The 27,580-nt window shown below is 34.0% G+C and overlaps 1 protein-coding gene across 6 annotated transcripts in view; it reads right to left on the bottom strand.

Moving 5' to 3' along the window:
* LOC123531486 (corticotropin-releasing factor receptor 2-like) overlaps positions 1-27,580 on the bottom strand; it is a 124,878-nt gene that overhangs the window by 11,372 nt on the left and 85,926 nt on the right. For all 6 annotated transcript variants that reach the window (XM_045312497.2, XM_045312496.2, XM_045312495.2 and 3 more), the window contains exons 4-11: positions 13,832-13,930; positions 12,358-12,440; positions 11,723-11,841; positions 7,192-7,318; positions 5,880-6,036; positions 4,514-4,644; positions 3,979-4,064; positions 2,573-2,708 (exon numbers count right to left, since the gene is read on the bottom strand). In XM_045312497.2, coding sequence (XP_045168432.2) covers positions 2,573-2,708; positions 3,979-4,064; positions 4,514-4,644; positions 5,880-6,036; positions 7,192-7,318; positions 11,723-11,841; positions 12,358-12,440; positions 13,832-13,930 — 938 coding nt within the window. The remainder of the gene's footprint in view (positions 1-2,572; positions 2,709-3,978; positions 4,065-4,513; positions 4,645-5,879; positions 6,037-7,191; positions 7,319-11,722; positions 11,842-12,357; positions 12,441-13,831; positions 13,931-27,580) is intronic.

Raw genomic sequence — 27,580 nt, 5'->3', positions numbered from 1 at the left:
AATAGTGCTTCAGCGGATTTGGCTAGTTATCGAACCTGGCCGAGGTCGTATGGTCAAACACATTTTGATCAAGTTTGGTGAAGATCCAAGGAGAAATGTTCGACTTAGAGCGCGGACAAGCTTTGTGACAGTGCTGCCCAATGAAAAATGACTACTTTCTCTGGATGGTCTAGACGAATGAATCCTATCAGTAATTCAAGGACCATAATTCAAAAATGCCTAAGCGGATTTGGCTAGTTATCGAACCTGGCCGAGGTCTTATGGTTCAACACATTTGTTCAAGTCTGGTGAAAATCCGATGAGAAATGTTCGACTTAGAGTGCGGACAAGCTTTGTGACAGACAGACACACACACAGACACACAGACTGGAGTAAATCAATATGTCTCCCACACCACTGTGTGGTGGGAGACATAATTATGGACCTGACCGATGTGATATTTACCGAAGACGGAAGGCCGATATTATGATAGAGTAAATGTTTTATGTTATGACTTCACTTTAAAAACAACAATTGAGTTAATATTAGTATATCAGTTCGATCTGTTTATACAAAAAGGACAAAAATTCGAGTATATTTAAAGTTGCGAAGAAAAATCAAACTGCTCAATATCATATTCATGATAAATATAATCAAATTTGAAAAACATTTCTTATGTGGATATGAGTGGCGAGTTGATGACAGGTCAACTACGTATCCGTAGCGAGTGAAGGACGGACAACCTAACTACCAGTTACAAGTTAAGGTAAGGTAAAATAAGTACCTGTGATGAGTGAAAATACGACCAATTAAATACCTGTGCCATAAAAGAACCAGATAAACTAAGAATTTGTGACAAGTGAAGGACATGTTAATTATATACAGGTGATGAGTGACGATCATTAAAATTAAGAACTATGACGAGCGAAGGACAGAAAAAACTAACTACTTATGAGGAGTGACGAACGGATAAATATTTTTGATGGTGGAGGAAGACCCCAGGTGCCCCTCCGTGCATTATTTCATCACGAGCGGGCACCTGAGTAGAACCACCGACCTTCCGTAAGCCAGCTGGATGGTTTCCTCACATGAAGAATTCAACGTCCCGAGTGCGGCTCTAACCCACATCGATGAGGGGCAAGTGATTTGAAGTCAGCGACCTTAACCACTCGGCCACGGAGGCCCCTCGAACGGATAAATAAGTACCCGTGACGAATGAAGGACAGATAAACTAATTACCTATGTCGAGTGAAGGACAGAAAATCTAACTACCTCTCTCGAACGAAGGACAGTAAAAATATTACCTGTGACGAATGAAAGACAGAAAAATAATTACAGTCGAAACTCGGTATCTCAAACTCGCTTACCTCGAAATTCCGCTTAAGTCAAAGAAATTTTCAAGTCCCGTCAAATTTCCTTTTTTGTATATGTAATTCGACTCCGGTTACGTCAAAATTTGAGTTACCGAGACTTATGCTGTGTCGAAACGGGTTTTCAGTCCCGTCAATAAAATTCAAGTGCATTGTAAACTCGGTAAGTCGAAGTGAGAAAAAATGCGATAAAATTTAACACATGTCATTGTGAATCATGTGGTTGGTTTTTAACACATGTCCATGTTTTTTGCCTTGCCAGAAAGCCGTGATGCCGACATATCAAAGGTGCGGCGAATATCAAAGTGAGATGATGTCATACTTGTTTGCACGTACCATAATGATAATTGTTTGGTGTAAACATTAGATTTTTTTTAATCAGCGGTCATTTGTTTTTGTGACGTTATGAAAATTGCTTTAAATTTAAACTAAAGAATTAATTAATTTGAACAGTTGGGATCTATCATAAAGATTAATTAGAGGTAATCACGATGAGACTATATAAAAAATAGCTTCTTTGGAGAAAGCATCATTCATTCAAACTCCAGGTCGAAATGCTATCAATCCTCCGGGTTGGTTGGATTTAACGTCGCACTGACACATGATAGGTCATATGGCGACTTTCCAGCTTTAATGGTGGAGGAAGACCCCAGGTGCCCCTCCGTGCATTATTTCATCACGAGCGGGCACCTGGGTAGAACCACCGACCTTCCGTAAGCCAGCTGGATGGCTTGCTCACATGAAGAATTCAAAGCCCCGAGTGAGGCTCGAACCCACATCGATGAGGGGGGGGGGGGGGCGGCAAGTGATATGAAGTCAGCGACCTTAACCACTCGGCCACGGAGGCCCCTTCAATCCTCCGGGAGCTCTGATTATGTTAACATGGAAATAAAATGCAGTGTACTAAAATTTATAACAATTTTGTGTTGCGTCTTAAAAGATTTATTGCAAGGTATACTATATTTATGGTGTTCCCAATAGCTGGAGATTAAAAAAGGTGTTGGAACCAACTTTTTTTCATCATTTCGTCAATATACGTCCTTCCACATAACTCGAATTTCGGTTATCTCGAAGTAAAAAGCACGGTCCCGTGAAATTCGAGATACCGAGTTTCGACTGTACCTGTGACAAGTGAAGGATACAAAACAACTATTTACCTATGACAAGAGAAGAACAGAAAAAATAACTATCAGCCACGAATGAAGGACAGAAAGACTTGTTACCTGTGACGAGTGAAGGACAGCATTTGTTACGTGGTACGCCACCTTCAGTGATCGTGTTTCACTTGGACTCATAACGAATAACAGATTAGTTATACCAAGCAACGGCATTAATACCACAGTGGCTTTTATTGCTTTTCTGAAGAAGAAACACAGCTTTGATTAACCACGTTTAGAAAAGTTATATATATTTTATAAAAGATTTTGATACTCCCTAAAATAGTTTCCATTTTCATGTTCATTTTATCGCAGAAAAGGTACAAAAAGTTTACATTTCAGACAACGCATACAATTTACATGTAAATAAAATGAACCTGCTTTATGTATTTTATTGTGTCAATTGACATGGTCATAATATCTGATAATGCGGCAAAACAGCAGAAAGAAGATAGTAAAGCGTGTGATGTTGTTTCGTGGGAAAGACAAAAGATTTTTCTGCTTTGAATTATGTGATTATACAAATGATAGCTGTTTACACGACCACACTGAAAGCGTAATACAGATCTGAAGGATACTTTTCTTTGAGAGGCAATGGTAGAGAATTCAACCGAATAATATATTTCTTTCAGGTTAAAAGTTATAATGAGCACGGAATCCAAATAGGATGTATTGTGAACCGAAAACACGTTTTGCTTTGTAATCATTTAGTTACTAGTAAATAGCCGATATTTGTTTGTGAACAAGATATGTATTTTGAAAATGTAAGATAAGATGTTCACGACCGTCTGTCTTAAAAGTAAAACAAACCAACATTATTTTCATTTCATGTTTCTGACCTAATTCACCCTCATTTTATAGTTTCTTTCAAGTGACAAAAATACCTTTGATATTTTTCACTGAAAAAATACTAGATATATTGCTCTCTAATATCTCGATGATTCACTGAAAAACATTTTAAAAATATCAGTATTAGCACAGCAATACCAGTTATAGCATCGCCACAGTCTATAAAGAATCGTTCATATAAATAAAAAGTTTATATTTGAAATAGGACTGGTTATATATGTGTGTGTGTTCGGGTTTAACGTCTTTTTCAACAATTTTTCAGTCATATAAACGACGGTGTCTACTTGTAGCAGTGAGCACAATGTCCAACTTTATAGTGCTGCCTCACTGGAATATCACGCCGTAGACACGTGGCATGATACCCCACCCAGTCACATTATACTGACACCGGGCTGACCAGTCCTAGCACTATCCCCTTAATGCTGAGCGCCAAACGAGGAAGCTGCTAGTACCATTTTTTTACGTCTTTGGTATGACGCGGCCGGGGATCGAACCCATGACCTCCCGCACTCGAAGCGGACGCTCTACCACTAGGCTACCGAGGCGGTTGGACTGGTTATATAAGAATGACGACAAACTACAACAGGAAAAAAATAGTGATGTATTTGACTTAAAGACTATACCTGATATTTGCTGATTCTATATGATTATTTGCTCTAAGTTTTGACACAAGGACCCGGATGATATTTACAAGAAACACAAGATTAACCTGAAAAGACAAGTTGAATAATTGTATTGATATTAATATGGTAACCTCCACATAATAGCTGCATGACATTTTGTGTTATCAGAACCGTCCATAAATTTTTTTATGAAGCACGACAGAAAACTGACGGAAGATTTTTGTCACACCGCACCTCTTTAGCCAGTAACAAATACGACATCATAAAATGATATGAATAAACATAAACTTGTTTTTCTATATTTATTTTACTTTATACGAATAAAATGTTATAATATCGGGTACAGGAAAAACAAAGAACGCCGGACCGGTATCTCATCAAGCATTCCATATCGGCAACGTGTGGTACTTTTACCTCAGTCTTTTCCTTTCGCTGGAAAATATCTTACAGACACAGTCTCTTTTTAATGTTGAAAACTGACATGTTACAATAGGGTAAGATATCAAAAAATAAAGACATGTAAAGGCATACTTACAACAAGAGCGGAAATGAATGGTATGGTTATAATGTAGTAAATGTTTAGCTGTGAGTAGTCGCTCCAACAGTATGAATCGTGTTCGAAATGTAACACGATTGACCAAGCAATCGTAAACATGGCTGGTAAACCTGAAATAAAATGTATTTCTCCATGTCTCCAGTATTTGAATCATTTATCGGTGGACATTGAAACTAAACTGGAATGTTATGTTACATGTATATGTTACACAAATAATTAATGGACAAATAAGAGAATGAAACCAATTATATTCACTGGTAAAAGTTGCTACACATTGGCATACTTTATTGTCTACTGGTGCTTTTTTAAATGAACTTGACTGTATCCATACTTGCATCAATGTGATGAGAAAATTATACGTTTTCACCAATAACTTTTAATATCTTATACAACTAAGTAAAATTTAGAGTTCTTTTATCATTTTCAAAGCATGAAATGGGGGTTTTAATTTAAGTTTCCTCAGCAACAAAAATAGACAATCAAGGTTCTACAATGCATGTGTTTACCTAACCAATTCAAATCATATAAAAGAATAAATTTATGACCACTTAATTGCATGCTGGTTTCAAGATATGAATCAAAAGGAAAACATTAAATTTTTTATTGCTCTTAGTATCTGCAAAACAAATATCGTATCCTGTTGCATAAGTATCCCTTCTGACAGATGTTCTCGCAACGGATACAGAAAACAAACAGAATACGTCAATCATACACGAATTCCGCATTAATCTCAAGTAAATGTCAAAGAAATGCATATTGCAGTGCATCAAGTAAGTAAACACAGCGCAATAAGTGTTATCACAAGTGACAGCCAAATACACCAAATGAAAGTGTCTGATTTTGAGAGGCAAAATGAGTCTAAGACGACCATTACTTAAGCGCTTTGTGAAATTGTTCAGACATTTCTAATATTTTTCGACATTTTGATTGTCATGTTGATAACTGACGTACCGCACAGAAAAGCAGGCAAAACTCATGCAAAAAGAAGTTTGTTTACTGAACGTAGGAATACTGTTTAAACTGGACTGGAAAAATTTTGACCATTTGTTTGAACTTAAAGAACTATTCCGTTAGTAAAAAGACAATAGGTAAGGGTAGATTTCTCGGAAGCACAGAGCACCACAAACACAGCCGAAAAACCACACATTTTCAAAGTAGGCCAACAATAAAAAGAAGCTGCAACTGAGAAATATTACAGACGCGTTGCTTCAAAGATCCAACAAGTACATTTTAATTTTATGCAAAATGCAGATTGAGGGAAAGCCATTTCAATTTTACTTTACAGTAAAAAGCGTACACACAATGAATGCTTCGAAAACGAGACTTACAAAAATCATATACATACCCCAGCCGATAAAGTAGAATAATTTGAACGGCGCTTGCGTACTGAAGACACCAAGAACCAGGCTATGGTGCAGGAAAAACCCTTCTACAAACATCCAAAATACATTTGCCAAAGTCGTGTACTGGGAAAGCGCTGTAACTGTCTTACATAGCCAGTCCTAAAAACAATATAAAAATGTAGTCAATAAATACATTACATTTTTTCGATGAAATATCTTTCATATAAACCTAGTTCAAGGATTTTCAAAACCGCACTTTACTTGGAAACATCGTAGTAACTACCAGTTAGCATATTGCACAATGCGTACGATATCATGAACAAACAAACGTTTAGACGTGTAAATTTAACGTGTATAATAACAAACCAAATCACTCTTACAACTTTGAAGGTCATTAGAACATTCCAGAAACTGTATGGTGACAAATCCATAAATGAAATAACCACCATAAAGTTTTGCAATGAAAGTGATTATGAACTGAACTGAAAGATTAGTGCGATTCTGAAAGAATGGATGAACACGTTTCACCTAACCTGGGATACTTCAGTCACGCGAGGCAAGACAAAACATTTTCATCGTGTTTTGAATAAACGATCTGCCCCTGAGCCCATGTCGCCAGCCAGCGCACCTCGGCGTGCACCTGAGACCCGGGCAGAGCCTTGAAGTCAAACGAATGCCTGGCCGGTTGCCAGCGGAAATATGGCAAACGCTACAAACATGAAACGAATTGGCCCTCTATATATACTGAAATTCTACAGTATGTATACTGCATGCATATTTTCACCTGTTGCATCTAAAATGAACGAAAGGCCAATGGATAATCTAATCTTACAGCAGAAAAGTAATGAATTAGTTAAAAATGTAATTCCATTCATTATCAAACAATTCCAGATTTAGTGTGAATTTAAAATATTTATGCTTATTTTCTAATTACATGTAGCACGAGATGCCTTGCCAATATGTCTACTTTGTTATATATCACATTTATATAAAATTCATCAATACATATACTCACATAATCGAGTTTGTTTGTGTTTAAGTCAAACTGAAATGTTAATGAAACAAATGTCCACCTGTGCTTCAATGTAGCATACACACAGTGTGATTTGTTTCTCACAACCATTATATAAAAATAGCATCCTTTACAATATTTCTTAGAAAATCTATGTTAAATACTAGTATAACAAAAAGGAAATGTTACATAAAACGTATACCCACTTGTGACAGATATGGATATTTGGATTAGAATTACAAGCACTTGTAAAATTGCTTTCTTTTGCTTATTTATATTCAATTGTTGATAAATGAACTCACCAAGTCTCTATATGACGTTTCTCGGCTGGAGATATATGGTTCAGTGATGATTATGTTAGCAATAAAACGGAATATGAAGGACACAACCAAATGTTTGTGGATGGATATTCGACTGCAATGCAAAGATCTGCAAAGTAAAAAGTACAATAACTTTAATTATTTGGCATTAATATATAGTAAGACATGTTTTGTTGTTGTTGGAACGACAGTTTTTGATAGCCTGAAAATATTAAATGTTATTGATCTATTAACTGGCGATATACTAACTTTGAGTGTGGTGAAAACCAAACACATAGCTAAAACATATCCGAAGAGGAAATCCTCTTTCTTTTTTTTGGGAAAATACAGATAGACTTGGATAAGAAAACAATCTATATGTGAATATAAGACAATAATTTATATCCAGTAAAGGTTATTGTGTTAATAGATATACACTTTTATTTAGACAACACAAAGTCATAATCTTCTGAAGCTCTGGTAACTGGCCTACATTTTGAAACACATACTTATCATTTTGAAAACTAAAGTGTCTTGTAAAATAGGAAAGTAAGCTATATCTTTCTATCTGCAACCAAAGACAATCCACTAATTAAATTAAGTCTAACTCATTATCTTGAAGTATGGCATAAGTAAAATTAGCATTATGTCTCTTACAAGTCTCTTTAATCGTTATCCAAATCTTTTTTTGAAGCAGTTATATATTTTTTTCTAGAAAGTAAGTATATGTACAATTCATAAATAAATCTTCAAAACAACGCCGCATAATGTGGTAACCTTTGAAATTAAATAAATTTTCGATTTACTATGTTTAATACCGCATCGATGATTGTTTTGAGATTTTCTGTTTAAAAAAAAATACTAAATTTAAATGCAAGATTTAAACGTTTAAAGTTCAAGTATTTCGTCTGTAGAATCTTAATAGAAATCACCCGCTCCGTCCAGAGCGTAGACACTTCTGGTTAGCAACATTCATGACAGGAAGTTCCAATATAAACTGGATTTAAAATGCTGTATAATGCATTGTGTAAGTTGTAAATATAGATATAGAAAATCATTAAGTTAATTTGATTTTAAATATGATTTTCAACGTATGGTTGAAGTAAAAGGGCATATTCGTATTGAAGTCTGTAAAGTTCTTTATTATGGCACCAATAAATAAAACTGGGCTAATATGTAATATGATGCATGTGCTATTCTTTTCATCGACAGGTTAAATTTTACACTTTCAAAAACAAAATGATTACCGTTGCAAAGTAATGACATTTGTTCTTGGTTTTTATTTGAAAAGGAATTTTATTGTTTATAGCACAGTCAACACTTACATTCATTGACATTCTTGATAGAAAACTGATATGCTATTGTATGGTAGAAGATTTAAAATAAAGATGAGTTAATTCACTGATATAAACTATATCTGATTAAACTAAAAACACCTCTTTACTAGAACGTGAAACCTGGAATCATGTGCCCTGCCTTATATATATCATAATAATTGAACGTTTCCAAAATATCTTTATTAGAAACTTCGTTAAATTTTTAGTATTCGATGACATGTAAAAGATACATTTTACACTACACACACAAAAAAAGAAAAGAACATATTGTAAAGTTTATTTGCAAATAAATAATTAAAATATTATTTGGAAGAAGATACCATTAGAAGAAACAATAAAAATATGTTACCCTGTATAGATGCATTAAAGTTCTAATATAATACTGGAATTACTGTTAGACAGATATATACGTTTTGTGGTAAACAGTATTTGTTGTTTATATTTCGTTTTCTTTTTTCGAGTTTAACGTCACACAAACAAAATCATAGGTCATATGGCGACTTTCAAACTTTTGCTGGTGGATCCTCTTCGCATTATTTAAGGCAGGTAAAACATCAACCTTCCGCAGGCCAGCTGGATGGCTTCCTCAATTTAAATAATTCTACACCCAAAGTGAGGTTTCAAACCAACAGTGGTGATGGGGCAAGTGTTTCATCAACGACATCCGGCCACGGAGGAATTTTCAGTAACTGTCCAGAAATTTGAACTTCATTAGAAAGCAATCTTTTAAAGGAATATTTACATATTGTTTGAGCTGCGACTGTAAACAGTACAGTTCTAGTATGTGTAATTCTTGAGTGAAATTACAAAAACTACTAAGTAATTTGACTCCATAATCCAAAGACTGTATTGATATAAGATTAACAGGACTGTGAGGGTTTATTTTAGAAGTGCAAACTTTACTATGAAATGTGAGTTGAATTTGCTCAGAATATAACAAGTGAATGTGAAGTTGGTTACACATGAAAATTTAGATTTCTGCTTGACTCGAATACCATTCCCATTCGGTTTAAATAAAATATTTTTTCTCCTAAAACAGATTCAAAATTCACACAGTTTCAGACAAGTTTTCTGATTTATAATTGATAGGAGTGGAAATTCTTGTTTATCGTGACAACGTTCATTGAATTTGATATAACATATAACAGCTAAACCCTTCCTTTAATCGAAATTTTCATGTATGAGTACTTACTCCATTACCGGAATGCAGACAGGATATCTAATTATTTAGAAGTATAAAAATTGTGGTGTTAGTAGAATTTGTAAGCAATTGATTCAGTCAGTAGTAGATGTAGTATAATTAGATTTTTTGTTTGTTTTCTGCTGGCATTAAAGACACAATTAAGATGCCAAGACGACTTTCTAGATTTGATGGTAGAGGAAGACTCCTTCGTGCGTTATTTCATCATGGACGGGAACCTGGGTAGAACCACCGACCTTCCATAAGCCTGATGGATGGCTTCCTCACATGAGAAATTCAACGCCAGGAGTGAGGCTCAAATCCTTATCGGTGAGGGGCAAGTGATTTGAAGTCAGCGACCTAAACCACTCGGTCACGGAGTCCCCTTGCATAATTAGTGGAGAAATTGCGTAAATAACACTTACAACGAACAGGAGTATCACTAATTACAGACAGTGGCAGTTCACCTTTGTCGTGAAATATCTCAATGGTTTTAAAATGAATTTCAAACTTCATCACTATTTAACACTCCGAGATAGTATCATGACCTGTTTAATCAGCCCTCTTATAGCAGAATATCGAAGGCGTGTCGGTGACTTATTCAGTTTCGAATTGGCTGTTGTAAATGTTAAGTATACCATAAATAAAATGATCTTAGTAATTAATGGCAAATTATTGTGCATGGGAAATAAGTCATGATAATAAACATAGGTTTTATTCGCCCCCATGACTACAGTATTTGTAAATGTCACTGATACCCTAACGAAGAAAAAGCCACTGGTGTCTCCGTACCAGGCAGGCGATTGAACGTTTATGTGAACGTTAGGGGGACGCTAAGTTTAGTTATTAACTGTGTAAAATTTATTCATTTGTAAGTCCGATTAAGCGTGTCTTAAAATATTTTTCCATTACAGCTTCTTCTTGTTGTGGGCCTACTATGTAAATGCGTGGCCCTGGGGCTGTGTTTTTGGTGTTCTGTGTTTCCGAGAAATCTACCCTTACCTATTATCTTTTGATTAACAACGTTTTACCTTTTGGTATTTATCTGCTGGTACTGAAACAGTGATATTAAAAAATGTTCGCCAGTCGCATACATGCCGAAATTACCCATGGACACTTGAGTTGTTAATGTCTAATAGTTATTTCCTGTTGTATATATATCCCTTATATTCATCCCTTGGAATACTTCGGATTTTGCCAAAAGTGCTAGATATTCTTTCTTATGAAATGTATCTTGAATTTCTTACTTGTATTGAATTGTATTCATATCATTTGACACAAGACTAATATAGGTTATAACTAAGCGTAGGAATCCAATTAACTAAAAACAAAATTGAAAAAAGACCTAATCAACATATGCCAGGCTGAACTTTTTATATTTGATCTCGTGACAACTAGTCAGAATCAAACTTTACTTCATTAAAGACTGCCCGTCCTATAAATAAATCAAAACTACGTAACTTACGATTATTTGTAGACTAAACAAACAAATCCTGTCAAACAAAATACATGCACCTATCAGATGAAACGTAACTGTTTAACAAGAGAGAAACATTTAAAGCAACAAGTAAACATACAGTGAAAATAGATCGGATAGAATTCTGTAAATTTAATAATAGAAATTTGTCATACCACTTCGTAACTCAAATATTTTTTACGACATTTAATCCCATGTGTCCATTTTGTCATTGTAAACTGGAGGATTTCCTCGTTTCTATGGAATTATTGACACTACATGGTTGTAGCTTGTTTTCTATTAAGATTTACAAATTATATTTATTCCATTAGAACAAATATATATGATGAAAATTATACTCGAATTTTGTCAAAGAAAGGTATACTATCAGCAAAAGTTTACCAACAATAGTTTTCATGACAATAATGTTTTCTTTTTTCAACGCACTATTTTCATTTTGCCAGAAGTTATACAAAACACTATAGAAGCGTAAAGAAAAAAAATAAACATAAAGAAACACTCGGTGCCCGTAAGACAGAAGACATAAAGACCTGGACTTACCTAAAATACTGGAAGATAAAAATGGTAATGAGTAGAAAAACTAATGAAATAGTGCTGAGAATGAAGTAAATATCTCTCAACGTTTCTGCAAGCTTTACATCTCGGGGATCAGCTGTTGTCTGAAATGTTCAAACGAGATATTTCCAAGAAGACTAATTATTCCACATACGGTATTTAAAAAGAACTTAGTATGTCAAGTCTGTTATAGAAATATTATCAACAAGGAGCCTTGATTTTTTCTTATTCTAAATAAGATTTTGGCAGATATACGTCACTCATCAGGTTATTCATATGTGTATTTAAACTTTTTTGTGAGTCTTTTCTACTTGCATGTCAGAAATTTGAAAAAGGCTACTAAAATGATATCAGATATGCAAATGTTTGTTTGAAGCTGTAGTAATTGTTACAGAATAAACAAATTGAATGTCAGATTTTGTACTACTATCGCAGATGATTATTTGTAGAATAACATTGCAATTAACAATAAAGAAATAGAGATTCTGCATGCAATAAATCATAAGGGAGATTGTCGATTATGTTATTGTTCATTGGTCTTAAAGCTGGTGAAGACTGTTTGATTTATAAATAGTCATTTGCAATCTTATTATTCCTTGTAAACTTGTAAAAAAACTTACCGGATCAACGCCTATACATGATGTGTAATCTGACAAAGCATTTTCCCATGAACCATTGCTTGGACAGTATCTGTATACAACCACTGAATAGAAATTTTAAAAAAATGGTGTTAAAGAGTTCACACTTAACACCTAATAACGTATATTTAAATATGCATATGCCCGATACCAACACCAAAAATGTTGTTACTTCATTCAAAATACGCACTATTATTTCCCAAATGGGGATATACATTTGTACTGTCCGTCCGTCCTCTTCGTCCTTACTGTCCGACCGTACCAGCCAATAACTATGACATCGTTTGGAGTATTTAAATAAAACATGGTAGAAATGTTAACTACTGTAGGGAAATGCCATTCTGCAAGTTTTGGTCAGATTGTTGCCCTTTGTACACGTGTATATATATTGCATATAGCGTTTTCATTCCAATTTCTGTCCATCTGGAGTCATACCGCAGAGAGGGATTAACGGATTTCAATAAAACGTGTTAGAAATATTAATTGCTATATGGCAATGTAGCACTGCAAGTTTCATAAAGATTTATTGAGCAGGACAAGATAAATTGCCCTTTCTAATAATATATTACAAACCACTTTTGAGGCATATATATAGTACATAATGTAGAGTTTTTATTCAATTTTGGTCCGTCCGTAGTCATACCTCAAGAAATGATATGTATGATTTTGATAAAACATGGTAGAAATCTAAACTGCAAAAATGTTTAATGATTACGGCCCTGTAATTTTCAGTAGAATTGCTTTAGGAAGACAAGATATTTCGCATTTAGGTCATATTCTACAAATGGTAGATTAAAAGTGTTACATAAATTGTCTGGCTTTGCTAATATACCAGGTTGAATGTGTATACTTTTTTGCGACTAGATGACATGGGAATATGAAACGATTATTTCTGGTCACGCCAATACAGTATTAACGCTTAGCCTTACATTTTCAGAAAAAAATCAAACAACACCATATCATAGAAAGAAATGGTTGTTTCAAATGAAAATTAAAAAACATAAAAACATGTATATCATGCAATAAAACAACTGTCAGGATACATAGAATTCCAGAAACGGACTGCATAAAGGGCACCACTTTTGACAGTTCAGCGCCTTCAGAAACACCATTTTCAAAGACGTGTTACATATCTTCGTTTTGATGCAATACATTTAATATCCCAGTGCTAAAACTTCATATAACAAGTTGGAATGTAGTTTTCAGGAACTGGTTTCATTTCTTTACAAATGCACTCATTTATAAATGGTATAACTTTTTCAGAATATTTGAAGTATCCATCCAACGGGGTAGTAGAGAACATGGATACCACAGTCATGTAATTTATTTTACTGTTGGAAAAAAAGCCAATGCCGATCCATGTCAGAGCCATTTCTCCGCTGTTGTCTCTAATGTTTATTCCCACTACAGATGGAAAAATAATCACAGTGACTGTAGAATGGCATTTTATACTCACATGAAGAATCGTTTTGAAATGGACAAGTTTGCTGTGCTGTAGTATTAGCACGGGTTGCAGGCCAGCACGAGATTCTGTCAAAGTATGGGCTACAGTATCCTGAAACAATAAAAACAATTTGTGAAAGATAAATTTCAAGAAACACTAACGTTAACTGACATTTTACTACAGACATCCATACTTATTTTGACTTTGGATACCGGATAACTCTATTTATATCTTACTATAATGTCGGCACATTGAAAATGAAATTCATACTAGAAACTATTACAGTATAGAATATCTTACGGCAATTTAGTCTTATACAAGAATTAATATTTCCCGATGTTGGAACGAACAAAACGTAGGACGATGTGTTTTTCTACCGTTTACCTTGTCATACCTTCTGCAGATTACCCGGACCGTGATAAATGTGTATGGCAATCGGGGTTTTATTACAATAATAAAACCTGTAAAAATATCCTTTATATGTTAAGAATAGAATAAAACCAACAAACATAATAGTCGACTCAGTTGAATTATGTTCATGATAGGTAATGAAATGTGCAACGCCCCTCAAGTCCGCCGCCACCTCCCACACTTCTTAAGCACAAGCAGAAATTCTTAATGTTTTCCATGATCATACAAGACCAGGAAAAATAGAAGTCTTTAAACTCCTTTCTAAATCCCGGCGCAAAACTTGATTCTTTTCAGTTTAATGTGTTTGAATAATTGTTTTGTTTAATTTAAAAACAACTTGATCAAATGCATTACAGTCATACATATTGCGTTGAAAGTAAATTTTGAAATGAACAACTTTGATCAAGACATGTTATTCTATATGTCCTACAGCTCTATAGAAAAGGCTGTGCCACAACGTGGAATGCAGCTTATGAGATCCTTCCCGTTGAGAGCCTTATTTTTGTGTGGGAATGTGTGCTCGATGCATGGCAGTCCCTATGAACATTTTTTAGGATAACTCCTCATACTGATGCCACTTGTCAATGTTTAAAATACTAGTATGTCCTATCTATTAATAGCTATACTTAACAATTAAGTCATAGATTCTATACAAATACTATAACTGTCACTAAACTGTATCTAAATGGTAATATATTGTAAAGAAAATGTATTTATGCAGAACAGAAAGGAAAGTAATTAACTAGATATTAGACACATCTATCTGTACATAATTATAAAGATGGGAAATGAAATGTCATTTGTTACAAAATAATAGCATATTTCTTCAATTAAAAAATATCTTGTATTTTCTCATTGTAGAAATACATTTTATTTATTTTGTTTAAGATAAAACAACTTACCCTAAATAATCATAGATATTCGTTGTGCATGTTGCGTGACATGTTGGTAATTATCAACGCGTCAAATACATATATAAATACGTTTTCTGAGAAAACAATCCTACGTTGACATACCTTTTCAAGTCTCTTGGAAATTTATTTATATATTTCGTGCAAAGTCAATCTAAATAACATACGATTACATTACATTCGGACATTAAGTCTCGATTTTATATAAAAAATGTGAGGAAAAACGTAACGAATACGGCTCATGATATGTCATTTGATATAATTTTGTTTTCCTTCAATTGTAAAAGAATGTTGTATATTAATACGGAGGTATATCTAGGACATGCAATTCTTTCTTATAACATAACATTATCTCGCGCGCATAACATTTTACCTCTTGTAAGAGTAATATTCAAGTGTGATGTAGAAATTTGCAAAGTCATTGTCAAGCAAAATCAGTTAGATTGAAGAGAAATCACACATTTCTATAAACTTAGTTATTATAACCATCGTATGTTTAACGTGTCAAGATTTTGTATCATCACTATAAATCATTGTAAAAAACTGAATTACTATCAGTTTGCATTAGCAAATTTTAGTGATACAATGTGCTGTACGTCACGTGGCGAAAGCAGCAGTAGTTAGATAGTATAAGCACTCACTGATAATATTATCAACAATGCGTACAAAATTGACATTTTCCAGGGAAATTCAAATATATAACTTTTGACCAGAATTATAAAAGAAATGCCAGACATATGCTTTTTCATTTTTAAATATCAATCATATACAAAACTTGTTCAACCTATAATGGAACACTTTAAAGTTGAACGAGAATGTCGAAATTAGTGCATTATGTTGTTTTCTAGAAATACATATCTTACACGTACACCGTGTTTGGTTCTAAACTCTCAAAACTGTGACAATTTAGAAAGCATAGTATTTGGCTTTTGAAATAAACTTTCAAATAAGTGTTGAAAATACAAATACACAGGTGGGAATAACGTATCTATGATACAGAATGGGTCCATTAGCCATATACACTTAAATTTATTACTAACAATAATAATGATTTCTGAGAAAACAAATGCCAAACGCATCAAGCAAATAAGATTAATCAATTCATTTTTGCTTCCTAAGACCACAAAATATTCCCTAGAAATTGATATTGTACATTAGCCAAGTGTGGCAAATCAATATTCAAATAATCTTTTTTGAAGCTCTTCATATCGTAATTTTCCACAATTATTGTTTTTAGAACTACTTTAATCAGACATTAGTCGCACATAGAGGCACTTTACTTCCATTTGTCTTTCGCCAAGTATTTGAAATGTTTTGTACATTCTTACTTCTGCTTAATTATATATTCGTCGTTGCGTCACAGACAAATACAGAGCTATTTTCATTTTGATTTACGATGAGAACCTAGCGACTTACAGACATAGCAATGTCATCTAAACTTTTAACTTAGAAAATAAAACCTTGTTATTTTGCTCGGCTTCCAGCTTAGCTTTATTTTTCACTCAATTGCTTGCTAGTAATTATAGCAAGACATTAAAATATTTTACGTCACATATAAAACACATGTGAAAATAATCTTTGAAAATGTTTCCGAGGTAAATAAGTATATTGGGCGGCAACTGATCTCTCATTCCAACGTATATCACTGACCATGAACTGATATGGCCTTTGGCGTTCTGGACTTCATCTCATAATACTTAACATGTTTGCAAAGTAATACAAAAAAACTTAAAGCGTTTACAAGATATGAAGGAGCCGCTAAGTACTGCCTATTTTACATTTGGTCCCACAGCATGATCTTGGCGTTAAAATGATATGGCCTTAATTTCCGATTAACATTAGTACTAGATCATTTGAAAATCTTTTTCAGGAATTTAAAAGGTATAGTTTCATGCCATCAAGAATTTGAGAAATCTAATTTCAAAATCGGGTTTTCAGATGAAACTTTAATTTGTTTGAATTATTTGCAAGTTTAAAACAATGACAGGACAAAAATGCCACATAATTGCCAACAGAAGTCGGTCGAAGGCCTCGTATGAATATACCAAATGTTACAACCTGAAAGTTTTCATTTTCAAGCTGTTGACAGGGAAACATCTGATAAATATTAATGCCTTCTTTCAGCCTTTTGCGGCGGTAGATAATGATGCCTGTAAGAAATCATTTGGAATGAAAGACATATTTCTAGCCTGAATAGAGATAATTCGTTTTTGACACTTATCGTTAAATTACTTCCGCGCGCGCTATTTCTTATAAATATCATAATGTATGTAGGTAAGAAAGTGGTGTGATGTTGACCGTACAGCTTTTCCCATGTTCTTTTTATTACTTTATATATCATTCCGCGTCTTTATACTGATATGACTTCCCAATTTTACAAACTGCCTCTGTTCTTGCACAAATAAACAGAACCTATGTACTGCATTGCTAAAAGAAATTTTTGAGAAAAGATGTATGTTGTAGTTTTCATTCTTTATCCATGAATGTATGTATTCTGAAAATCAAGATGGCCCTTTTGAAGCATAAAAACGCACCCAAGTATAACAATATTAAATCAATCTGACTAAAGTACTTGACCTTCTTAACGAAGATCTGAGAAAAAACCATTCACATTCGTCTTCTGTATATTTTGGATTTCCGATATTGCTATTTTTATTTTTGCAGATCTATTTTTATTTGAACCAATCAGGACTTGTTCCAACAAATATTTGGCTGAACCATCAGAATAGCGTCGAATGTATAAAGGTGAGAAAAATGTGCAGTCAGTCCGGGCTCGAACCCGGGACCCCCGCACACAGGGCGAGTGCCCTATCGACTGATGTTGCATGTAAGGCTCTGATTGGCTAGTGGATGGGTCGTCAGAACGAGTCTATCAATAGCACGTCTTCAGATCCAATGTGCGTAGCGTTAACTGGAGATGTACGTTAGTCAGATTAATATTATAGTTACCTCGGTTTTTACTGAATCTGTTTATGGGAGATAATAAACACCCCTTATGCGTTTCGAACTTGGAATATTTGCGTTAACTTAAAATTCATACATTACAGTAGATTTTGAAATAATCGCAATATTTCATTTGGGTTTAAAAATACCAAATTTTGAAATTGTTTTAATTAGATAATTATAATTTTGCTTACGCTCACGACATTATTCACATGAATATGAAAACATTGAAGTTCCTAACAGAATAATAGCAACATTAGTGTATTTAATAGACTATGATGTGTTGAATAAATTCGTTTGTCCTGTATTTATAATTTACCATTTGGAAACGGCCCTGTATCCCAAATAGTTATTGTCATCTTTGTTCAATAGACACTAATTGAAAAAAACAATGTGACCAGTTGTTTTATTAGACTAACTAACGTATTACATTGTATATGGTATGGTCAATCTATTCTTCCATTTATTACAATTACTAAGTACTTGTTATTTCCGTTCCTTTATGCTCACGGAGTCCATTCGATTTTCTACAGCAAAATTCAGTGACACGCGACGCCATGGGGCGTAAGATGCGCTGATCATTTCGTGCACACATGTAAAAGAAAAACAGACTGGCACATACGCCATTATGACCATGTGGTGAGAAAGATAAGACCACACAGCATGTACTCCAGAAATGTAAAAGACGTGACAAGGAGCGAGCTGCGACTTGGCCGATAGATACTTCGATCCCACAGAAACTGTATGGAGGCAATGAGGATCTGCGACGATCCACAAGTTTCATTTAGGCTGCAGGTCTGACAGTGAAGGGCGTAAGAATGTAAGAAGAAGAATTTTTTAGACTGACAGTAAAGAATTTGTCATAAAAAATCAGATTTTTTTTTGTATTTTTTTTTAGTTATGTGAAAGTGACAAATGCCAGTCTATTTAACAAATTTTAAAAAAACCGATTTTAACATGATACTGGAGCTAGGATATAGATTGGCTATATTAATAACTTTAAAAATATAAAACAATAAGACGCAGTGTGTCATAGTATATCAGTTAGTCTATTCATTTCTGTACCTCTAATTATCAGACCATCATATTATACGACTTAAACAGGGAGTTTCTGGCAAACCGTATGTAATATCGGCACACTCGTTTTTTGTTGTATTTTTAATAAAATTCGTGACAAATTTGTTGCTTCGTAATGTGCTCTAACAATGGAAGAACTGGCGGTCACGGACGGAGAAGTACGGGGAAGAAATGGAAACTGGAGTCTGTATGTAGAAATATCTTTCGCATCGTTTACAAATATAAACGAAAACTGATTCCTACTCCATCAAAAGCTTGTTTAAAATAGCTGTAGTCTAAAGAACTGCTCAAAATGGCATACTGTGACAATAAATTTTCTTTTACTGCCTACTAAATATGAAAAAAAAAATAACTTATTACAGTCGGGTTAGTTCTAAAATCATTTAAGACAGCATTATAGTACTACACTCCCACCATTTTATCATGTTATATTGAATTCTGTCAGTGGTAGAAAAGCATTTGTCGTATGTATAAATGAAAAAAAAAACGAAGCTCAAACAGAAAACAATTTCCAAAGCTATTCAATATAGGGTTATTATCTGAAATTCTTTACTATTTGAGCCGCGCCATGAGAAAACCAACATAGTGGCTTTGCGACCAGCATGGATCCAGACCAGCCTGCGCATTCGCGCAGTCTGGTCTGGATCCATGCTGTTCGCTTATGGATTCTCTAATCGCAATAGGCTTTGAAAGCGAACAGCATGGATCCTGACCAGATTGCGCGGATGCGCAGGCTGGTCTGGATCCATGCTGGTCGCAAAGCCATTATAATGTTAGTTTTCTCATGGCACGGCTCATTTATTTTATAACTTAAAGGTAAAAACCGAATTAAGAATTTCAAGTTAATTGCGTTAAATGTTAGAATATTCTTTTGTAACAAATTAAAATATAAAATGGGAGATTTAGAATTTAGAATTTTGACACTTCTAGATACAGAACATCCACAAATATTTTATAACAACTGTCATGTTAAGAAAGGAAATGAAGAACATCAATCTTACCCTAGATAAATAGCCTGAGAAACGCCAAGAAGATCGTAAACATTATAAATGTTACTTTAGCGGAGAAAAAAGCTAGTCAATTTCCTCTCAAAAAGCCTCTCAACACTCTATATTTAATCAACTATAAATTCCATACGACACAAGTGCAATGAAGAGTAAGGAAATTTCTAAAGGCACTAACCTCCATAATTTAGCTATAAAAATCGTTCTTTAAAATTGAAGTTTGGTTATATTAAGAACATTGTGTTTTTGTGTCAAGGCTATCTTACGCTAAATTAAGAAGAAATGCCCACGGCGGTAATCGAACCAGGGCTGCAGTGCCACTAAAACATTCTCCGCTGTCTTATTTAACGTGAACTATATATATATATATATATATTTATAATTAAGGCAGTTTACCTAGAGCAAAGCATTGTAAACGCCGTTCAATTTTCATTGAAAGAATTAATAAAAGCAAAAAACCATAACGTACAAAATATCAGTAATTAAGTTTCAATGCTTTTTGAAGAAATATAGCATAATTTCCTGATTTTTTAACATATTTTTATTTTTGTTGTCTTAGGGTCTGGAGGCAAGTACCAGTGCCTTTAAAAACAAAATTCAATCTGCATTTATTGTTTTTCATAGCAATTCAGATTAAATACTTAATTGTTCTTAATTGTTTAAGGTTTTTGAAAATTCCTTTATTGTCTCAAATTATTTGAGAATACTTAGATTGAAGTTAAGATCAACATTGTCTGTCCTTGTTCTCGGTGCTTCCGAGGGATCTACATTTCAGATTTTATTTCCATTTAAAACAGGAGCTGAATATCATGTTGTTTACTTTCACCTTCGTTGGACGCACTGGTCAAAAGCGGACGCATTGACCGAGAAGGCTAAGTCGCTCCCATACAGAATTCGAATTTCGGCCGCTCCCTTTACGATGTGTGCTTGGGCAAGGCACTATATCTCCTTTACTTCAGTCAGTTCAGCTGTAAAAAGGGTAACAGCGAATTGCTTGGAGTAAGAAACAACTGCTTTCAACTGTTCTTATCGTTCTTAATGTAAGGTTCATACATGTTCATACTCATAGTTTCACAAAGCAACCCGTATATAAATTTTACCTTTACCTTTTTTTTACATTTTACTTCTACCTAAGTTTTTAAAATTGTGTCGCTGAAAATATTCTGTCGTTTGGTTTATAAATATGTATTTATGTCAAGCAATAATACTCAACTGGAAAATGTAAATTCTTACAGTCCTGGAAGTAACGCAATATTTTGGCAATAGATAAGACAATGAATGTTGGCTCCGAATGTGAGAGATAAGATCTAGCCAAAACTGCCTTATGTCTTTTAGGAGGTTAACCATTTTATAGTAGAAATCAGAGTTAGTTTTTCTACTGCAAGTTGCAAATATAACGGAAAATAGTGACATATACAGTATATACAAGGCACCAATGTCTAAATATACGAATATTTTGTTTTGTTTTTGTTGGGATTAACGTCGCATCAACACAATAATAGGTCATATGGCGACTTTCCAGCTGTGATGGTGGATACAGACCTTAAGTGCCCCTCCGTGCATTATTCAACCACGGTCGGGAACCTAGGTAAAACCATTGACCTTCCATAAGTCAGCTGGATGGCTTCCTCACATGAAGAATTCAATGCGCATAGTCAATTCGATGAGGAACAAGTTATTTAAAGTCAGTGACCTAATCACGAAATTTTGAGCGAAATGGACTTAAATTCAAAAGCACTACATCGTTCGATCTGTAATCAAAATGGCAAGATGTCTCATTTTGAAAAGATAGTTTCAAGTATTTTCTCTCCGCAGCACCTTAAGACACCTTATATCGAGTTAAGTGTTGGAAATCTTCATGAAACTTCGAACAGCGAGTGCAAACAGAAATTGTGTCCGAAGGTAAAACAACGTCATCGCATAAAATATTCGAGGCATTTTTGAAGCTTTAATAAAATGGATCTCGTATGGTAACAACCAACGCTCAAATACTAACTACTTTTTATGCCATAAAATCTATTATTCGGTTCACTGATAACTCAAGCAAAATATCAGTTTATTTTTTCCTACTTTGCGTTCTATGCTTCCAAGGGATTTTCTTATACATTTTGTGAAGACTTTAATCATGAAAGTGGCAATTGCCAGTAATCGTATTGCCAGGTCGATCTTCGGAAATTGAGATATGTATATGTCTGTGTTCAAGTGGTCATTGGCGACTATTACATTTGCAAGGGTTCCTGCGAATCAGCATTTTCTGTGTAAGATCATTGAATGCGTGAATTGAGTTTCGTGGATCCGTAGAAAGTACTAATGCTGTATTTACGTTAGAGGGTAATCAACTTGAAACTAAATGTAAATTTTCACATATCTGGCCTCATGCTACAAACTCCTATTTTGTGTCAAGCTGATCATTTGAAGTTAATACTGAAAAGGTTAAAACAGAATGAAAATTTAAGCCATTTAAACTGGAGAAATTTTAAAACTGAGTGTCCTATTTCAGTCGTAAGAAGGACTTAATTGGTAATCAGAAATTATATACTTTGACTTGCAACGTATTCATATACATCTGTTATGCTTTCACTTGCCCATTCCAACAACATGAAGATTTCTCTAATACGGATTCACAGGATATGCGACTAAAAGCAGGTGTGCCTATTCGTCTCAAGTTTAAAGACAATTTGTAAGCATAATTGAAAACATTGTATAACCTGCCCTGCGCCCAACTTCATATATCATACTAAAATCTAGTTCAACCTAAAAACACAACTAATTAAATTGTATATTTTTTTGCATGTTTACGTCATTTTTCACTCTTGAAACAGATTCAAAATACCAGTGTGTCTTAGGAAAAAAGAAATAAATAAAATTATAAAATGTGTTCATCTTAGAGTAACTGTAACACGACCAACTGTGTAGATACTCAATTATTCATTGTCTCAGATGGTCCTCATCTGTAGGAGAAATAGCCCCATCAGCAAAGACAGGTGAGACAAATTCAATAATATTTTTAAAAAGTACCATAAGCGGAAGAAACTCTTATGCGATAGCAATAACAGATAAAGCTGCAACGCAACATAAAATGTCTTACTCGTCGATTCCGATATAGAGTATGATTAGATTAATCCAATAGTGTTGCAGATTTCATGTTAATTAGGATTATTAATGATCAAAGATTTTATTCAAAACCTGCCATCGACTTGCAAAACGCATACCGTGTCGACTACATTTGGAATAAGTTAAATTCGAGATTTGTTAGGAAAAGTCTTCCAATGGCGGCTCTTGTAGTGGATTTGATTTTGACATTTCTAACAACTGATTCTGCTCGAGATTAATATTTCTAACAACTGACTCTGCTCGAGATTAATATATCTTAAATTGAATTACATCTAGATGTATTGCAGAAGCGAAGGATTTTCTCCTAGATTTAATCAGTAGTAACTGTTACAGACTGACAGTCAATTTCTCTGCTGGAATATATTCCCACATTGATAATACAATTTCAAAACAAAAGTAATGAATTTGTGTTCCCTTTACTACATTAATGTCCACATACTCAGTATGCACTTTGAATTAGAATGAGCGCACATAACATACATGTACAAACCGAGTCTGTTATCATTCTTTTTGGTTGCATTCTTTGCATCGAAGGGTCTTTCTACAGATTTTAGTACCGATCAAAAGGAGATATGCCCTTTGTTATTGTTCTGGGTATCTATGGAACTGAACACTGATAAATATTTTTTCTAAAGTATGACTCGAGTTTCTCATGCATTTCCTCTGTGCTACTTTAATGGCTGTGATGTAAATACGTACTGCTAAGAAGCAGACGCCATATTCGGTAGACATCATATGGCCAAATGTCTGAACATTTTTAGACTTTTATAAGATAGTTTTTACCATGTTATTTATGTCCGAGGGTGATATATGAATATTTTTGTTTGGTTAGCGATCTTATTATGCAATATTTACAAAAGCATACATGTTTAACAAATTACACCCACGTGCATATTTTGCTTATTTGCAGCCTATACAGTGAGAGACGTGTTAAAGTTAAAGACGGTACCACATTTTTAAGTATCGGAATACATTAATCAAACACTATTATTATAGCTATAATTCATGTTATTTTTTATTCATAAAATTGTTTCTGTTTTAATCTGGAGCCAGATACACATAATTACATAGTCTACGTCCACTTCATTGCGACACTTTTAAAAAAATGACCAAGCCAAGAGACATACTAAAGGTGTTACTGAGTGAAATCTCAAACATAATATAGGCAGTGTAACCAAAAATACAAACCTAAAGTAAGAACTATACATTTTAGACATATGTGTAGTTAACTGCATCAAAGTATGTAGATTGATAGATTTAAAATATCATTATCTGAAAAAGAGTTATTTGAGCTGAAAAAAAATGGTCCCTGGTAAAATATTTTGAAAAAAAATGCAGACAACTCCGCTAAGACTTTATGGTAGATTTAGGTGGCTATTGACATAGAACCTCGTGCAAACTATGCACTTTTTATCTCTAGGCAGGGAAAAAGCATGCATAATTGCCACATGGATTTGCAATCTGAACAGAAAACTATGTAAAGCTCAAATAAGTTAATGCCCTTGGGAAAGTGTGACATTTTCTGTGGTGAAATTTGTCAACGAACAGACGATTGTTTTCAAAACCCACAACATTTCACAAGGTAAAGTATGTTGAAAAGGCTACTGCTGGAAAGAGAACAATCTCTATTATTCATATAAATGCGTCAAAGTATGGGAAAAATATCTAGAAACATGAGAAAATCAACGAGCAGGGCTGTTAGATGCATGTCTGTGTTATCATGCATAGCATTTAACATAGATATGTTATTTGTCCTTTGCACTGATATAGCATGGACATGATTAGGATTAACAAGCTGTGTTCACTCAACAATTTCACTATATAAACAGACTGTTTCCCTTGCCTTGTGCAAAGAAGGCTAAGGGTAAGTCTCTACATAATATATAACGATAAATAATTACCTCGCATTTGAAATCTAAACAATGTATTTATTACACGACAAACCACTCTTTGAGATATATATTTTTAAATGATAGCTTTGGCAATTAATAATTAAAGGCTTCAATGCCCGTGTTCATTAATACATCGCTATTTTTCATCTCCTCTTTAAATAGTTGGTATTTTGGAATCAACTTTTCAATAACTCGTATGATTTATGACTAAGATGATAATAGAAGTCGATGTTTCGAGGATTATAATGTTAATTTATTCTGCTTTTGTTGCTGATTTCATGTAAATTCGGATTTATTATCTCATTAGAGAAAAATGGCCGAACATCAATAAACAATTTTGTTTCAACATATTATACGACTTCACAATAAATAATAAAATCTGTAAAAATCAACACTATACTAATGTACCAAAAGAGTTGTAACATAGATAGGCTACTTTATCTCAATTTCTGACAGATTCGGATTCTATCAGATTTTTTTGCAGTAATAAAGAAATTGCAGATATCTTCTTCATTCATCGTTAAGCATCTTTAACATTGCATCATGATTTTTTTGCGGGGAATAAAAGTATTAGTGTTGAATGTTGAGAACGAATATTTGATTGGCACTTTGCAGTTAAGCGTAACTTAAAAACTGAATCTTACTGACTTGACAGAAAACGTTTGCTGTAGATTAATAGTGTACATTACTTCATCACATTCTGTTCAGACATTTATTTGTTTTTGATTGAAATGGTAAGATATTTTAGCACAATTGTAAACAAGAGGGCCAAGATGTCTCTAGGTCGCTCACCTGAGAAACACACCATAACAGTGTAAACATGTTTGACCTAGGGATTTCATGGAAACAAATATTCTGGCCAATTTTCATTAGAATTGGACCAAAAATGTGGTCTCTTCAGTTTAAACAAGTATTTTATTTGATATGACCTAGTAACTTAGTTTCTTAAGCCAGATGACCCATATTCAAATTTGACTTAGATTTCACCAAGGCAATCATTCTGACCAAATTTTATGAAGATCAATTGCAAAATGCATCGCATACACAGGGTTTTACTTTGAGTTGACCTAGTGACCTATCTTTTAAACACAGATGACCCATATTCAAACTTGACCTAGATTTCATCAAGGCAATTATACTGACCAAATTTCATGAAGATCAATTGAAAAATACAGCCTCTATCACATACACAAGGTTTTTCTTTGATTTGATCTAGTGACCTAGCTTTCGACCCTAGATGACCCATATTTTAACCTATTTTAACCCTAGATTTTATCAAGGCAATCATTCTGACTAAAATTCATGAAGATCAATTGAAAAGTACAGCCTCTATCACATACACAAGGTTTATACTTGATTTGACCTAGTGACCTTGTTTTTGACCCCAGATAACCCATTTTCAAACTCGGCCTAGATTTCATCAAGGTTATCATTCTGACAAAAATTCATGAAGATCAATTGAAAAATACAGCCTCTATCGCATACACAAGGTTCATACTTGATTTGACCTAGTGACCTAGTTTTTGACCCCAAATTACCCATTTTCAAATTCGGCCTAGATTTTATCAAGATAATCATTCTGACCAAAATTCATGAAGATTTATTGAAAAATACAGCTTCTATCGCATACACAAGGTTTTTCCTTGATTCGACCTAGTGACCTAGTTTTTGACCCAAGATGACCCATTTTCAAACTCGGCCTAGATTTCATCAAGGTAATCAAAATGCTTCTCTGTAAGCATCTTGTGACCACATTTCATGAAGATCATTTGAAAAATACAGCCTCTATCGCATACACAAGCTAAATGTTCACGGACGACAGGCAGAAGACGGGCGACGGACGCCGGACATCGAGCGATCAGAAAAACTCACCTGAGCAAAAAATAGAAGTTAGTACTCGAAACAAAACACACAATATATGTATCTAAACAAAAATGTAAATCATTATAAGAACGCCAATTTCTTGCACATGTGAAATTGAAAGAACATTGAATTCGATGAGTTAACTTATTTATTGCGGTACTTAGTTCTAGGTATACAGCCACTAAATAGGAACATGGCACGATAAAATAGTAGTTGCATAAAGACGGATTCAAGTAGTTCTCAGGTTTTTCTGTTCTGTGAATCTTTAGTCATACACCGCCACTACAATTTGGGTTCCCAGTTTTTAGCTGATTTTACGGTGTGTTTGTTTGACTGAATATATCTTTCTTGCATCAAACATGACCCCAACTTTTCTTTTAATTTGTATTCAGCAGTGACAATATTCTTTAAGAAAATGTAAGTTACAGACATTTCAAATAATGGGTCTTGGTGTGTTTTATGTAGAATTAAAAAAGTCCAGCTACTTATTGTGTTCATGCCTCTAAATTGCATTTGATGGTTTTAGTATCTGTGAAATCGACACGC

Source organism: Mercenaria mercenaria, chromosome 11 (assembly GCF_021730395.1).
Source record: "Mercenaria mercenaria strain notata chromosome 11, MADL_Memer_1, whole genome shotgun sequence".
NCBI classification, from domain to species: Eukaryota; Metazoa; Mollusca; class Bivalvia; order Venerida; family Veneridae; genus Mercenaria; species Mercenaria mercenaria.
Note: the sequence above shows the minus strand (reverse complement) of the source record. Positions and strands in the feature narration are given on the sequence as shown.